This window comes from Aethalodelphis obliquidens, unplaced genomic scaffold, assembly GCF_003676395.1.
Source record: "Aethalodelphis obliquidens isolate GAN/ISIS:26980383/991018 unplaced genomic scaffold, ASM367639v1 scaffold8, whole genome shotgun sequence".
In the NCBI taxonomy this organism is placed as follows: domain Eukaryota; kingdom Metazoa; phylum Chordata; class Mammalia; order Artiodactyla; family Delphinidae; genus Aethalodelphis; species Aethalodelphis obliquidens.
This window is the reverse complement of record NW_020837952.1, coordinates 53,536,298-53,552,731: the sequence shown is the minus strand read 5'-3', so window position 1 is coordinate 53,552,731 and position 16,434 is coordinate 53,536,298. Positions and strand designations below refer to the sequence as shown.

Genomic DNA, 16,434 nt, shown 5'->3' with positions numbered 1-16,434 from the left:
ATGGGGGGTTTTCATGTCACACTCCACTTCTTAACTGTGTGACCTTAAGCAAATCACCCCTAAATTCCATTTGGCCAGTCAGCTATTTACATTATATTGGAAACAATCCCTGGCCTTCCTCTTCTGGTGGAAGATCCAGTCAGTCCTGTTTCTTAGTAAACAACAGACTGAATTTGTAGCGAACACACCAGTTAATTTGTTTTTCCGTCCTGGCTTCATCAACCTGGTTTCCGGTCCCAGAGTACTGAGTACCCAACTAGTCTTTGGCTACAGTAATGGAGTGGAACAGCTGCGATTATCTCCAAAAGTCGTCTGCTCCCGTGCCTCCCTTACACGTGGAAAGACACAGCTTTAAAGAGCCCCAAGCCACTTGCCAGATTTGATCTTCAGTCGGGCCACCACGCGCCGGCACGCGCCGGCCGGCGGAGCAGCACGTGCGCGGCTCTGGCGAGCGACCCGGAGCCCAGAACCCGACAGCCCAGCCCCTCATGACGCGGGCCGCCACGTGACCCCGCCCCCTGCCATGGGCGGGGCCGCCGCGGTGGCGCGGGCAGGCCGAGCGCGGGCTGACTTGGCTGCGGGCTGTCTACGGAGCGGCTGGGAGGTTCGAGCTCTGTGCGGGGGGGGTGGACTGGCGGGCCGGGGAGGCGGGAGCTGCGGGCGTGGGCACCAAGCACGCGTGGGGAGCGGCTCCCGTATTCAGCGCGCCCGAAGGAGGGCGGCCTCGCGCTGCTCCGCGGGCAGGTGTGCTGGGGCTTCCCTGTCACGTGGCCGAAGAGACCCGGGTGTGGGACGGGGGCCTGCAGACCACACCTCCTTCAGGCTGGAGGCCGGAGCGCGGGGGCGTGGCCAAAAAGACGTGACCCTCGAGGGTCTGGCCTTGGAAGGCCCTAGGGGGGTGTTGGGCATCCCTGGAATTAGGGGAAAGTGGAGAAAACACCCAGCCTCTTATTACCATGGCAATAAGGAGTCTGGCGCCCTTGGGAACTAAGGTCCTGAGGGAGATGGAGGGGCTCGGGACTCCTAGGAGGAGCCCAGATCCGAGCTTGAAACGATGGAGTCGGGGCAAATGAGTTCAGAGGTCCTTGGGTTCTGGTCCTGGCTGCACCCCTAGTCGCAGTGAGCGCTCCGGCAAGCCCCTGCCTTTCTGGGCCCCCAGTTCCTGGCTCACCTCCGCGGGCGTCAAGGGGCCTTCGTGGTCCGAGGCCTCACCTCTCTGGTCTGCCGTAGGATGGGTCTCTCCGCCGCGGCCCTGCTGTGGGGCCTCCCAGGGCTTCTCCTGACCATCGCCCTGCACCCGGCTCTCTCCCCGTGCCCCGCCCAGGCCTCCGTGCCCGCGCACCGGGACTACTGTGTCCTGGGTGCCGGGCCCGCGGGGCTGCAGATGGCCTACTTCCTGCAGCGGGCCGGCAGGGACTACGCCGTGTTCGAACGCGCCCCGAGACCGGGCAGCTTCTTCACGCGCTACCCGCGGCACCGCAAGCTCATCAGCATCAACAAGCGGTACACAGGCAAGGCCAACGCCGAGTTCAACCTCCGCCATGACTGGAACTCTCTGCTCAGCCACGACCCCCGGCTGCTCTTCAGACACTACTCCAACGCCTACTTCCCTGATGCCGGCGACATGGTGCGCTACCTGGGCGACTTCGCAGACCGGCTGGGGCTTCACGTGCTGTACAACACAACCATTGCCCACGTCACTCTGAACAAGGACCAACGGGCCTGGAATGGCCATTACTTCATCCTGACCGACCAGAAGGGCCAGGCATACCAGTGTAGGTAAGGAACCGGGCTCCAGGGCTCACCTGCTGAAGCCAGTGCCTTCCCTGGAAGAAGGAAACCCCTTGGTTGGCCCGTAGATGTGGGAGAAAAGAGGCATTTCTGCCCATCCTTGCTCCCACTGAAATCCAGTGCTAAGAGGTTCAGTTCAGCCATCATGTCCCAAGTGTTTCCTAGAAATGTATGTACTCAAAGATACTTGAAAATTCTGACCATTTCTTTCCTCCAGGATTTTTCAGACTTCAGTGTCTTCACATTCACTGAAGGACTCCAGCATTGGGTGTTGAGCATTGTCTGAGCTTATGCACCCACAAAACCCTTTTTGTAGAGCATCTCCTAGAACTTGTGTTCCCCAAAATACATTCTGAGAAATACTGGCAAGTGTCCAGCAAGTGTTAGACAGGCTCAGTAGGATTTCTGAACTGAATGAGAGGGCGGGCCAATAGGCAGTGCTGCCAGGATTCAGTTTTAGCTCGCTTTGACTTGGGAGAAAGCTCAGCACAGTCTAGAGAACCCAAATTCAGAGTTATATGATATACCGTGCTTGTCTAATCCTCACAAGGATCCTTTGAGGGAGGTTCACTGATGCCCATTTTACGGATGAAGAACTGAGGCTCAGAGAAGTTAAGTAACCGGTGCCGTGTCACACGGCTAATAAGGGGTGCAGCTGCCACTTGAGCTCACGTCTTCCTGACTCCGAAGCCTGTGTTCTTAACGCTGTGCCCGACTGCCTCTCCGTTCCCGGCCGTCAGCCTAGCACCTGGCTCCAGGCAGGTGCTCGATCACGGTTCATTTTCTCATGCCTTTTCCCAGAGGCTCAGCCTTGCTCTTTGCTTGTTACAGCCCAAGGAGAGAAGGGTTGGGCCAATTTGTACCCTCGCATCTTAGGCAGCAGTGCTACAGTGTAGGGGATTCAGATGTGAGCAAATGGACAGGCCAAAAAGCAAGGGGCCACAGAGGCTGCCCAGGCCCCTTCTCCAGGCCACCCGGTCCTGTTTTCTAAACTACCTTGTGATCAAACCATTCCTCTGCAGGCCGGCAGGGTCCGGCTCCCAGCCTGTCCACCACGGGATTGTAATCCCCACCAGTGGAAAGAGCAGGACTCTGGAATTAGGCTGACCTGTGGTCAGATTCTGCCTCTGCCGTCTAAGGAGCTCTGGAGGTCGTGGGCCCACGTGGAGCCTGCATCTCCTCACCTGTAGAGCAGGCGGAATAACACCAATGCAGAGCTGCTTTGAGCAGTAAGATGAGGCAGAAAGCACTTAGTACAGGGCCTCGCACAGAATCACCACTCAGCAGATTCTGCATCTGCCACGCAAGTAAGAAAGGGGGAAGCAGATGTCTAGTTTCTTTTTCATGACTAGGGTGGTACTTGGTGAGGCTGCCATGTTCAAAACTAAGTGAATTAATCCATTTCTCATGGTGTCACCCTCTCCAAAGTCAGAAAGTAGAACTAATTCTCACGTTTGGTATAATCCCAGGAAGGTGTAAAGGAAACTGCACCCACTGGATCACTCAGTGAGAGGCCAGGGTAAGGTCTCAGATGCACTGAATAAATGTACAACCTGCTTTCTTTTAGGAGCCAGCAGTCTGGGTGAGGCGGGCGAGCCAGGCGGCAGGTCCAAAGACGGATTTTTCACTTCGTGGTCTCATAGCTAAGAGGCTAAGCCACCCTCCCTCTGTCCCCCACCTGCAGCGTCCTCCTCGTGGCCACTGGCTTGTCAGTGCCCAACCAGGTGGACTTCCCTGGCTCCGAATATGTGGATGGCTATGAGTCCGTGTCCGTGGATCCCGAGGACTTCGTGGGTCAGAATGTGCTGATCCTGGGCCGGGGGAACTCGGCCTTTGAGACGGCAGAGAACATCTTGGGTGTCACCAACTTCATCCACATGCTGAGCCGCTCCCGGGTCCGGCTCTCCTGGGCCACCCACTACGTCGGCGACCTCAGGTATGCTGGGCAGGTACTGTGTGTGCTGTGCTGCCAGCCCCTGACCCCCGCCCGACTAACCACCCTGGCCCCTGAGGCGTCCTTACCCGGCACCGACTTCTTTCTCTCTCCTGACATTCCTCTTGGGCCCCAGGGCCATCAACAATGGCCTGCTGGACACCTACCAGCTGAAGTCCCTGGACGGGCTGCTCGAGTCTGACCTGACGGATCTGGCCATTGTGAAGGACCTCGAGGGCAAATTCCACGTCACCCTGAAGTTCTTCCTGGAGGAAGGCAACCGGAGTGCCGACGCCGTCCCCCTCCCCCAGGACGATAACGACAACTTCGCCTTGCGCGTGGCCTACGACCGGGTCATCCGCTGCCTGGGCTGGAACTTCGACTTCTCCATTTTCAGCAAGTGAGTCCGAACAGAGGGGAGGAGCTGGATCTCTCAGCAAAGTCCTCTGGTCAAGGCCCAGGTGGACAAGGAGACGCCAGAGGGCTTGAACAGATCTTCCTGTGCCATCAGGTCACACAGGGACCCAGAGCCCAGCCTCCAGTGCGGCTTGAATCCTGGCTCTGTCCCTGACCCACCACGTCTTTAACGCGAACCTCAGTTACTCTGTCTGTTAAATGGACATCATCATACCTGCCTCCTAGGGTCACGGTGTGGTTTAAATTTGAGCAGGAATGTAAGCACTTAGCTCAGTGCCAAGCCTGTAAAAAGTGTGTCATACATAGCAGCGATTTTTATTCACAGCCGTTTCCACTCACAGGTCCCTCCGACTCTCTGCAGGGGGTGAGCTCAGCAAGAAGTACCCCCTGGTGAAAGCCAGCTATGAGTCCAAAGGGAGCCGGGGCCTCTTTGTCCTGGGGACTGCCAGCCACTCCGTGGATTACCGGAAATCTGCTGGGGGCTTCATCCATGGATTCCGATACACAGGTGAGCCCGGGAGAGAGGGCCGCTGTCCCCAGGGTCTGTAAAGAGACGCCTGATTGCCTTAAAGCAGCCTTAACAGCAGTTGATCGTCATAAATTCCCTGTGGGGCAGGCAGCAGTGGGTTTTCGTGGTCTGAGGACACATCTAGAGAAGTACCAGTTAAGGTGCAAAAGTAAGTACATCTGGGGGTGGCGTGTTACCCGCATCACCATGATTGGCAAGGACTGCTAACCTGGGGAAGCAGCTGCGTGGTCTCAGGGGTAAGGCTTCATAACCTCCCTAAGCCTCTGTTGGCCCTCCCAGATGTCAGAGTTGTGAACGAGGTGAATTCTTCATCCCATAGAGCTGTTGTAAGGACTAAATAAGGTAATATCTGGAGACCGTGGAGCTGTGAAGTATTACGTACACATAGACTCTTTGGGTACCAACAAATTTCAATAAAAGTTGCAACTAGATTATATCAGCTCTTTTTCAAAACTCTCAGTACTAAGGGCACCAATTTTCTGCGCTCTGGGTAGCCCACTGGATGGGTGCTTTATTGCATGACGAGTGTTACATGGGCCAGTTAATTTGACCATAAAAACACCATAAGGGGGCTTCCCTGGTGGCACAGTGGTTGAGAGTCCGCCTGCCGATGCAGGGGACACGGGTTCGTGCCCCGGTCCGGGAAGATCCCACATGCCGCGGAGCGGCTGGGCCCGTGAGCCATGGCCGCTGAGCCTGCACGTCCGGAGCCTGTGCTCTGCAACGGGAGAGGCCACAGCAGTGAGAGGCCCGCGTACCGCAAAAAAAAAAAAAAACCACTATAAGGATCCTTCATCCTGATGTTTCTATATTTAATGTGATGCCTCACTTGCCTTAATGCTACTTTTTGCATTTCACTCTCCTTCCAGTTTGACAGGGAAATATAATCATGCTTTGCTGTTGATTTCCGGGCGATATATTTTATACCATTTGCATGTTGTCAGGGAAAGAAACCGAGAATGTTAGCTGTCTGTTTACCAAAATATTTGCAAATGGAACACACACACGTACACAGAATGGGAAGAGTCTGTCTCTCTAGCTGTGTCCCCAGCAAGAAACCCTCCTCACGTTCCCGTGCATGTCACCCTTCCTGCACCTGCTGTCCTGACAGGTACTGCCCCATCCCTCTTGCTTCCCTCTGTCCTCTCATCTTTCCCCAGCTCACATTCTTAATTCTCCCAACAGCCCCATAAGAGACATCTTGTTGTTTCAACTCCATTTTTCGTAGAAGGAAACTGGGGCACAGAGAAGTTAAGTCACTTACCCAAAGTCACCCAGCCAGTGGATGGCAGAGGTGGCATTTGAATCCACACCTGTCTGACTTTGAGGCTCCCAGCTGACCACTAAGCTTCAGGCAAATGGGAAACAATCCTGGATGGACAGGCCACCAAGGGCTGTGATCACTCCTACTAGCTGGGGACCCCACTAGAGGGAGGGGCAGTGTGGCTGTACACAGTACATCCTGTGTAGACAAGACAAGTGGAAAACAGCAAGGCAGAGGAAAGCAAGATGAAAGATGGTAACCTCAGAAGGTAGGGCCTGCTGGGAACCCTGCCCTTCCCCCTCCTGTCTCTCTCCAGTCCATCCCAGCCTCACTTGCCTGACTTGGGACCTCTTGGTCTCTCCTGACTGGTCTTCCTGCCATTGGTCCCTCTGGCTTCCCATCCAGCCACTCCGGTACCTACCAGAACACTGTTCTTTAAACAGGAAAACCTCCAGGGGCTCCCCAGCCAGGTCCTCGGCATGGTATCCAGAGTTTCATGCAGCCGGCACCAGCTCGCCTGCCCTCGCCTCCTTTACAGAATGTGCCAGTTTCTCGAGGTTTTATGTCTTTGCACCGATGCTTCTTTTGTCAGGCCCCCTTCCCACCCTTCCCGAGCTGTGTAATTCCTCATCCTTTCACAAAACGCAGCATAACCTTGTTTCCTCCAGAGAACCAGATGTCTGTCTGTCTGTCTCATGAGGCTGAACATCTCTTCCTGTGACCGTTGGTCGACCCAGTCTCCCATCACGTGAACTGTCTGTCTGTGTCCTCGCTGGTACTGGATTTGAGTGTTGTGTTGGTTCATTTCGAGGAGCAGGCACCTGTGTGTGGTGCCCCAGTGTCACCGCTGTGTAAGGGCAGCCCCAGGTACACAGAAGATGTCCCCGTGTTGTTTGAGGTAGCTGTTGCTTTTCTATCCTTCCAGAAATATACAGAGCATCTCAAAGTAGAACTCAGTAACAGATGTGGGTTTCGGCTGTGAACAAGAGAGAGCAGTCAGAGGGTTTCCATTTGGGAGTCTCCCATAGACATGGGGACTGTGGGGTGGGGAGAGATTGCAGAGGAAGGCTCTGGGTCTGGTTTGGACACGTCACATGTGAGGTGACAGTGGCAGGACCTCCATATGCAGATGGCCTAAAGCAGAAGTGGGCAGTCTCGGGCCTGGGGACCAAATCCAGCCGTGCCCGTTCATTTCGCGGTCCTCTATGACTGCTCTCCCACCAGAGGCAGAATTGAGTCAAGTGAGAGAGACCGTCTGGGCTGCAAAGCCAGAAACACTTCCCATGCAGCCCCTTTCAGAACACACATGAGGACCCTGCTCTAAAGGCACCTTCTTGATACAAGCGTGTCCTGAGCGCAGAGCTGGTGGGGCTCTGCGTCCCTCCCCCCCCGCCCCCCCCGCCCCGGAGGTGAAAGATAACACCTTAAGGGCAGCGTGCCATTCCTCCCTCTGGCCATTTCAGTGCGTGCCGTCCACCGGCTGCTGGAGCAGCGTCATCACGGCATCACCTGGCCCTCCACCAAGCACCCCATCACACAGCTGGCCAGTGCCATCATCCGGCGCGTCAACGAGGCTTCTGGGCTCTACCAGATGTTCAGCGTGCTGGCCGACGTGGTCCTGTTGGAGGAGTGAGTAGTCAGCCCTCGCCTTCCCACTGCCCCTCCCCCTCCCACGCCGTCGTGCTCTTCTCTGCCTGTTGCATGTGTGGAAGAGCCCAGTGGTTCTTTCCTGAGATGAAGATGGCTGGTGGGGTGGGCAGGGAGGCTGGGGATCAGTCTATTCTGGGGAAACCAGTGACATCAACACCACAAGCTCTGCTGACAGACAGACAAGACGAGTGTGACTGCAGCTTTGCCACTTTCCACCAGTGTGATCTGGGGCAAGTTACTTAGCCTCTCTGAGCCTTTCTCTCATCTGCAATATAGAGCTAATGATACCTACCTCGCAGGACTGTAGGAAGGAGTAAAGGTAACTGGTAGAAAAGCATCTGGTACCAAACAGATGAGCAGTGAACTGCAGTGATGACGGATCACCACCTGCGTGGATTTAAGAGCTCCTTGGGCCAGACCGTGTCGGCTCCTTGTCAATCCAGTGATGAGCAGCAGATCACGGAGGACGCTCCCCGAGGAAGCAGCCACGCAGAGCAGGGGAGGGAGAAGAGCCGGGGGCGGTGAGCAGCGGGGCTGGTTCTGAAAGGACACGGGGCAGGTGAGACGCCTCAGAGGGAACAGTCTGCTCCAAAGCCAGTGAGTGCAGCAGCGCATCGAGTTCAGGGACCTGCAGGAAACTCAGCGGTGCTCAGAGCAAAACCCCCATCACCCTTGACTCCTCTCTCTTTCATACCCATTCACAGCATCCGTAGGTCCCATCAGCTCTACCTTCAAACTGTGTCTAGAATCTGCCTCTCACTAGCCCCCCACTGCCACCTTGGTCTGGTCCGTGAGCATCTCTCACCTGCGCTAATACAGCAGCCTCTCACCTTTGACCTCATGGTCTGCTCTCAACATGGTGGCCGGAGTGATTGTTTTTTTTTTTTTTTTTGGCTGCTGGTGCGTGCGGGCTTTTTCTAGTTGCGGCGAGTTGGGGCTACTCTTTGTTGCAGAGCACGGGCTCTCGGCTTGCAGGCTTCAGTACTTGCGGCACACAGGCTCAGTAGTTGTGGCTCGTGGGCTCTAGAGCACAGGCTTGGTAGTTGTGGCTCATGGGCTTAGTTGCTCCGTGGCATGTGGAGTCTCCCTGGATCAGGGCTCGAACCCGTGTCCCCTGCATTGGCAGGCGGATTCTTAACCACTGCGCCACCAGGGAAGATCCAGAGTGATTCTTTTAAAACTTGAATCACTAGAATTCAGTTCTGTTCACTATCTTCCCAAGGCCCGCAGCTTCCCTTCCCAGCCCAGATGACACCCGACATTCCCATCGTGGCACACGTGGTCCTCCTTGACCTGCCCCCGCCGACTTCCCCTCCCCTCCCCCTTGCTCCACTCCAGCCACACTAGCCTTCTTCCTGTCCCTTGAACATGCCAAGGCGTTCACTCACTCCTAGGGCTTCTCCATCACTGGTCTCTCAGCCTGGCTCACCCTCTCCCTAGATACCCACTCAGGTTACTCAGCGTCTTCTGTCTTCCTCCCCAGTGTAAGTCAGGGCTCCGCTGTAACAGTAATATTCAAGGGAGACGCGCAGGCCTGATCAGTGTCTGTACGCTGTTTGACGGGCGCTTCTAGGCAGGAGAGGCAGGCGCACGCACACACCACACGCACGCACGCCCACGTCTGGCACCTCTGCCGCAGCACTGAGGGTCTTACCCACGCCGTGTTGCCCCTGTCCCCAGGAATGCCACTGCTTTTGAGTACCTGGAGGAGTTCCCCATGCAGGCGCTGGCCCAGCTGGAGGCAATCACGGGAAGAAGGGCAAGGCACGGGCTCTTCGTCATCAATATGGAGTACGGCCGGAATTTCTCTGGGCCCGACAAGGACGTCTTCTTTTATGACCGCTCTGTGGGGCACACGGAAGACGCCTGGCTGTCTAACTTCCTCCATCCTGTCATCTACTACTATAGGCACCTCCCCACCGGTGAGCTGGTTCTCCGCTCTCCCCCGAGCGAGGGCACTCCTCGGACCCCAGCGCCATTAAGCTGTCACGCAGCACCCTCAGCTGACAGAAGGGGGGCCTCTAGGGGCTCTGCCTAGAGCCTAAATGGGGCAGATGGTCCAAGAACGATAAATGCTATTCCCAGATCCTGGCCCACACATCGACCTGGGTAGGCCACGTGTGGAGCGGCCTGATCACCTCCAGGCACCACGTCGTCAGAGGGACACTGTTGTTGCCGTCTCCAAAGGAGGCTGACCGTGGAGTGGGGAGCGGGGATCTGGGGACTGACTCTTAGAAGGAACAGGAAAGGGAAGGGGAACTGGTTAGCACAGGCGGGGAGTGGGAGAGCTGGGCAGTGTTCCCAGGGCTGTCCTTTCCTCGCTGTGGGACCTTCGACCATTACTTAACCCCACGGAGCCTCCGCTTGCTCGGATGTGAAATGGGGGTGGCCATGGTACCCTCCTTGTAGGATGAGGGTTAATGAGATGATACAGCACAACGCCAGCATGGCGCCCAGCACGGAGTAGCTACCGAATGATGACCAACCTGAGGAACACGACTCCTGCTTCCAAACTTGAAGGGATGTCCCCTGGAAGAGGATGATCTAAAATTAGAGGTCGTTCCAAAGGGCGGAGGTAGCGTCAACAGGTAGAAATGACAGGAGCGCAGGTTGACGTTCACTCTAAAGGAGCAGCGCATCGTGAAGGCTGCCGAGGGTGGGATGGGCCACCTCCCAGAGTCTCCCGATGCAGGGATGGCCTTGGCTTGGTGCCCTGTGGCAGGGACACACAGAAGGGCACCCACCAGGTAGGAAACTGGACTAGAGGGGCCCTAAGACCCCTTGGATGCAGGACGCCGAGTCTCCTCACAGAAAGGCCAGTTTCAAAGCAGCCACAATAGACCTCAGCTCACGTAAGTCTTACAAGCAAACCAAGTTCGAGTGACTGGTCCTAGTTCTGCCCGCTGACAGTGCAGGGGATGAGTCTAATCTAGTCCCTCTCCCTCACGTCCACCCTCCAGACATTTGGAAGGACAGCTGAACAGGCTGACCATGGCCCATGCAGAGGTGCATCAGGAAGGCCGAGCGTGAGGTGCTGGGGGGCAGGCACCTGGGATGTGGCCCTGGGAATGGAAGCCCCGCGCTCGGCTCTGACATGGCGCCCTTTCTCCTCCCCACAGAGCAGGAGGTGAGGTTCCGCCCTGCAGGCTGGCCTCTGCCGCGGCCCACGGCCATCCACCACATCGTGGAAGATTTCCTGACGGACTGGACGGCCCCGGTGGGGCACATTCTGCCCCTGAGGCGCTTCCTGGAGAACTGCTTAGACACCGATCTCCGGAGCTTCTATGCAGGTAACTTAAGTTTCCCGAAGGACAAAGGGGCTGAGCTGGAGGGTGAAGAAGACCAGGTAGATCCGTGCCCTGTGGAACTTTAGGATGTGCGTCTAGAAACCCAGACCCAAGACTTCCATCTCCTACGACGGGAGGACTCGGTGTTCACAGAAACCCCCTCCCAGTACAGCACACCTGCAAACACTGAATAAAATGTCTTTTTTAAAAAAACGGCAGGAAAATAAGGGAACTCCCCAGAGGCTAAACACCAAGAAAAGCACAAACCCACCCCTGGATGAGAGATACCTGCTGGTTGTCAGTGGCCTAGAGCCCGGGTAACTGACCAGCACTTGGAGCTGGGAAGACGAGGCTGGAGCAGGGTAGGATGTCTGTACAGAGACCTTTAAATAGAGCTGGGATCTCAGTAGGTAAAGGAGAAGGCAGAAAGCACTCCCAAGAGAGAGAGAGGAGACGCACGCTTTTTGGCTCTGGGTAGAGTTGGGGGAAAATCTCCCCTGAGAATTTCCATCCACTAGGCCTCACTCATGTGAGTTTGGGGCCAAAGTTCACACTATCGTTGTGGTGCAGAAATCACAGAAGTCAATGTGGGTCTTCTGTGAGGACACATACCTTAAAACTAGGCCTCAAAGAATTCCCCCAGATAAAGTTCCCAGGAACATGAACTCCCAAGCAGAAATCACTTAACACATAAGGATACAAACTACCATGAGGGAGTGTCAGCAGAAGCAACACACTGTAGGATGAAACCTACAAAGACTGTGGGAAATGGAATGGTCAGAGAGAGGATGTAAAGTATGTCCAAGATCTGTAAGTAAATAAAAGAGAGATTAGTGAAAATAGAATGAAAGGGCAGGACTACCAGAATTGACTGGGCAGATTTGAGAAAGGTCCAAATAGAACTTCTGGAAATGAAAATATAAATTTGTAATTGGAAACTCAATGTCAAGGTTAGTAGCACATTAGACAGAGATGAAGGGAAAATTGGTGAACTGGATGGAAGACAGCTCTGACAGTCAAACCCAGAGAGGGACTTGGGGAGAGAGAAGTCTCACTATCCCCAGGAAGAACTGACCAAAACAAGCCAAGTTTTTGTCTTTTTTTTAACCCCTGAATTACCAGGATACCCACTCCTTTTTTCTGTCCAGCAAACATCTGTTGAACAGTGATTGTATTTCACACACTATTCATATCAAACCAGGTCAGAGACCGTCAGTCCTCGGCCTACGGGTCAGAGAGCAAGTGTCCTTCTTTCATCCCTCAGTCTACCTTGAAATAAAAATGTATATATTAAGGGGGATGGCTTAAAACAATACTTCAAGTTAATAATCTAAATGCGTGTAGATGCTCAGACAGGGGTAGTTCATAGAGCAGAGCTAAGCAGCTTTGAAGTACTAGCATTCTGCAGACATAAACTCTGACCATACACTTACACATGAAATTACCCACTATAGATCTGGAGACCTCAGCTGCAAAACCTCTGTCTGTTTCTCGAGGTTTCAGGAGTACACGGAGATGCCAGTGCCTGTTAGGGAGTGTATTCCTACCCTGAGTTACGGCTCCTGCCGACCCATCGTCACAGGCCCTGCAGCCTCCTGGCTCCTACTCCCTAGATGGACTCAACAGTACAGGCCACCGAGTGTCACTGCCTTGAACTTGAAGGAATCCTCCCCACAAAGGGCCAGCTGGCAGAGGGTGGGCTTTCCCTCCACCCGGTTAGTGAATGTGCAGCCGCTAGTTCTGGACCCAGATCTGCTGGGCTTCTCCACCCCCGGCCCCTGCAGAAGGGGTGACGTATGTCATAGGAGGAGGTGCTTGCCGAAAGGCCACCTCACTGCCCCTCTCCATCCTCTCCCACATCTGCTGCCGTCCCTGCTCAGAGAGGATGGTCATGGACCATTCTGGCAGGGGCCCTCTGTACTACAAGTCAGAGGTAAGGTAGGAAATAGTTTTCCTGTAGCACCTCACAGCCTGATCACTCGTGTGAGCCTTACAGCGTCCTTTGGTAATGTGCCCATTCACTGAGGCAAGAGACTCAAGTTGGTTTTCTGACACTCACTCCATCTTCCCATCCTGTCTAAATCCCTTAGAAGATTGAGCCCACCTCTGTTTCATCCTTTCTATTCTTCGAGTCAAAGTTATATAAGTACTTGGCTAAAAGGCTCTTTTACCCACTTCCGTTCCCATTCCCCAGAAGGAATGACTTGTAGCTCTTCTGGTTGTCTCTTAATATTTCTAAATAACACGTATCCACAGCTCTTTCTTCATTGATCAGATTTGACCTACACACCAACTTTCTGCTGTGGCGCAGACGAGGGTCTAGCAGTTTTATCTTTACATCCCCCGCAGTGCTTAGAATCGTGCTTTACATACAGTATCTGCAGCTCAGACATTGTTGAGGGGATAAATCTTTGCAGGGAACTCTGAGCTCAAAATGGAATTGACCACCAAGTTCCCAGCCCCCCCGGGGTGGCTCCTGGAAGAGAAGGCTGAGGGGCTGCTCCTGGGTGGCCGAGCTCCCACCCCGCTAGCGCCACGCACAGCAGCATGCGGGCCTCCCACCTCTGGGAGCTGAGCCGTCTCTTTGGTTTGCTTTCCTTTCCTTTGGAGCCTTGTTTTTCCAAAATGTTGAGGCAGCCTCCCAGTCTTGGAACCTCAGGGAGGGATGAGATCCACGGCTACCCAGGTCAGACGTGAGATACCCAGAAAAGTCAGCTCCCAGGCTCAGGGGATGGAGGGAACCGGGTGAGGCCCCTGGGGCATTGGCACCCCCTCCCCTTGCATCTCTCCCCACACCTCTCAGCCCGGTCTCCTCTTGCTTTTGTGCAGAGTCCTGTTTCCTATTCGCCCTAACACGCCAGAAGCTGCCACCCTTTTGCCAGCAGGGGTACCTGAGAACACAGGGGCTCGTGGGAACTGAGAGCCTCCGCCAGCACGGTGTGGAGAGCGGGCTCCTGTGGGACTATGCCACTGTGGGCCGGGGGGACAGCGGCCAGCAACCTGGCGACCACGGGCCAGGACAGCACCCTCTGGCTCCAGGGCCTCCGGTCTCGCCCTTCGACAGCAACAAAGAGGAGCTCTGATGGCCAGGCTTCTCCCGCCCAGGCCCACAGTTGGCCCTGCCCTTTCCCCACGGTTCAGTGCTCCCACTGACATGATTGCCGGAGACACCTCAGATCATCGCAGTGACCGCACCAAAGCCACACGGAGGGCACGGAAGGGCTGAAGGGCGGCCACTCGGTGGTCTCCCCTCCTGTTCGGTTCAGAGGTGCCTGGGAAGTGGGGACCAGAGAAAGCATCTTCTGCCAGATGGAAGGGAGCTGCCTTCCACACCGGACTTGTCTGCAAATGAGCTGTCACGGAACACCAGGCTGGCCTCACTTCTGTCCCCGTCAAGTGCCCAGTGGTTCCTTTTCCTTCCAGTTGTCGACTTAAAAAATATTCACAACCTAAAAGTTGAGAGTTATGTTTTATTCAGCGGGAATTCTTAAGACTTCAAACCCAGGAGGCAGCATCTCAAATAACCCTGAAAGAACTGCTCCGACGAGGTGAGCGGGGAGCCAGGTCATACAGAAGTTTTGCAGCCAAGGGCAGGTGGTCTGAACGTCAAAAGATTATTGTTAATTAAAGAAAACCAGATATCCCAAGTTTAGGAACTTAGTGCCTTTCTGTGTATGGGAAGATGCAAGAGTCTGGGCTCACTGAAATCTTTCCTTTGATATGCATCTCAGCTGTCTGGGGCCAATATCCTATGTTGTCACATCCTGAGTTTCCTCAGGGCTCACCGTGGGGAGTGGCTGCAGTCTGATGGCTACTCAAAGGCAGGTATTCTTTCCTTCCTGAGCTCCCTCAGGGCTCACCAGCTCACATCAGTGGTGGCTGCCATCACTGATGAGTGTGGCATCCTTTGTTTACTGATGTAGCGGGAAATACTGCATTTCTCAGATCCTCCTCTTGGTTGGAAATTTGACCAATATTTGGGAGACATTTCATGACCAAATTTTGTCCCACGGCACTGGGAGGCGCATCCCAGATCGGGTGAACATTTTTGTTGATATGTCACTCCAGGTGCTAGTTTCCAGATTAGGCCCTGTTGATAACTACAGATTCTCTGGATCGTCTGTCTTACCAGTCTACTATGATCCAGGAAATGTTTTCCCTTTTTGCTCCTTCCCGTACCTAGAATCACAGTATTACAGTTATTCTGTAAGAGTCATAAATGTGATCTGTTTCCTCAAGATGTTTAGCCAGCATCAATTTTGTTGGAGGCCTGGTTACACACTGGGTACTGTAAGAGACGACAATCTTATAAAATAGACAGGATATAAGTAATGCAGCTAGTAATATTGACAAAGTCTTAGTGCAGCAGGGAGACACGAAGTACAAACAATTTGGAAACAAAGAACAAATTAAAACAATTATTAGTATAACTAGTTCTAATCCAGTTGCAATAAACCATCAAGTCCACAGGAGGGCCAGCTGGAGAGGCCAAATTTTGGCAGGAACAGGTAGAGAGAAAAAGATAAATGTTTCATCTTTTTTTTTTTTTTTTTAACATCTTTATTGGAGTATAATTGCTTTACAATGGTATGTTAGTTTCAGCTTCACAACAAAATGAATCAGTTATATATATACATATGTTCCCATATCTCTTCCCTCTTGCATCTCCCTCCCTCCCACCCTCCCTATCCCACCGCTCCAGGCGGTCACAAAGCACCGAGCTGATCTCCCTGTGCAATGCGGCTGCTTCCCACTAGCTATCTACCTTACGTTTGGTAGCGTATATATGTCCATGCCTCTCTCTCGCTTTGTCACCGTTTACCCTTCCCCCTCCCCATAGCCTCAAGTCCATTCTCTAGTAGGTCTGTGTCTTTATTCCTGGAGGTTCATTAAAAAGCTACAAATGTTTCATCTTTGTTTACAAAGGTGTACCTTATCAACTTGTTGTACATCATAGCATAAGAGAAAAGGGTTTTTTTTGAAAAACAAAGGTTAAAGCTAGTATATTTCCCAAAGTCATAAAGTTATAAATCATATTCATCAGTTCCTTCAGTCCCACGTAATTGATTCCTGTTGATCTGGATGAAGTAATCAGGTTTTGAGTTTTGTCATTTGTTACAGAGTTCAGTGGTATTATCTAAAGGCAATCAGAAACTTATATTTGGGGACTTCCCTCCCTGGTGGCGCAGTGGTTAAGAATACGCCTGCCAATGCCGGGGACATGGGTTCGAACCCTGGTCCAGGAAGATCCCACATGCTGCAGAGCAGCTAAGCCCATGCACCACAACTACTGAGCCTGTGCTCTAGAGCCCGCGAGCCACAACTACTGAGCCTACGTGCCACCAACTACTGAAGCCTGTGCACCTAGAGCCCATGCTCTGCAACAAGAGAAGCCACTGCAATGAGAAGCCTGCGCACCGCAACGAAGAGTAGCCCCTGTTCGCCATAACTAGAGAAACCCACGTGCAGCAACGAAGACCCAATGCAGCCAAAAATAAATTAATTTAAAAAAAAAAAGAAACTTGTATTTGTTTTTTATGAGTCTTCTTAAAAATCTTCATTT

General features: G+C 53.7%; 1 protein-coding gene across 2 annotated transcripts; it reads left to right on the top strand.

The window, feature by feature from the left end:
* The first annotated feature begins 522 nt into the window (after positions 1-522).
* On the top strand, positions 523-15,007 carry FOXRED2 (FAD dependent oxidoreductase domain containing 2). 2 transcript variants are annotated; one of them, XM_027107522.1, is made up of 9 exons: positions 523-604; positions 1,231-1,779; positions 3,476-3,727; positions 3,861-4,124; positions 4,483-4,649; positions 7,398-7,563; positions 9,265-9,506; positions 10,704-10,874; positions 13,701-15,007. In XM_027107522.1, the coding sequence occupies exons 2-9, from the start codon at positions 1,232-1,234 to the stop codon at positions 13,952-13,954; spliced, it is 2,064 nt and encodes a 687-aa protein (XP_026963323.1). In that variant the 5' UTR covers positions 523-604; position 1,231; the 3' UTR covers positions 13,955-15,007. The 2 variants fall into 2 exon arrangements, with proteins under 2 accessions (XP_026963323.1, XP_026963324.1); XM_027107523.1 differs by lacking the exon at positions 523-604 and adding an exon at positions 629-744.
* Positions 15,008-16,434: the final 1,427 nt, after the last annotated feature.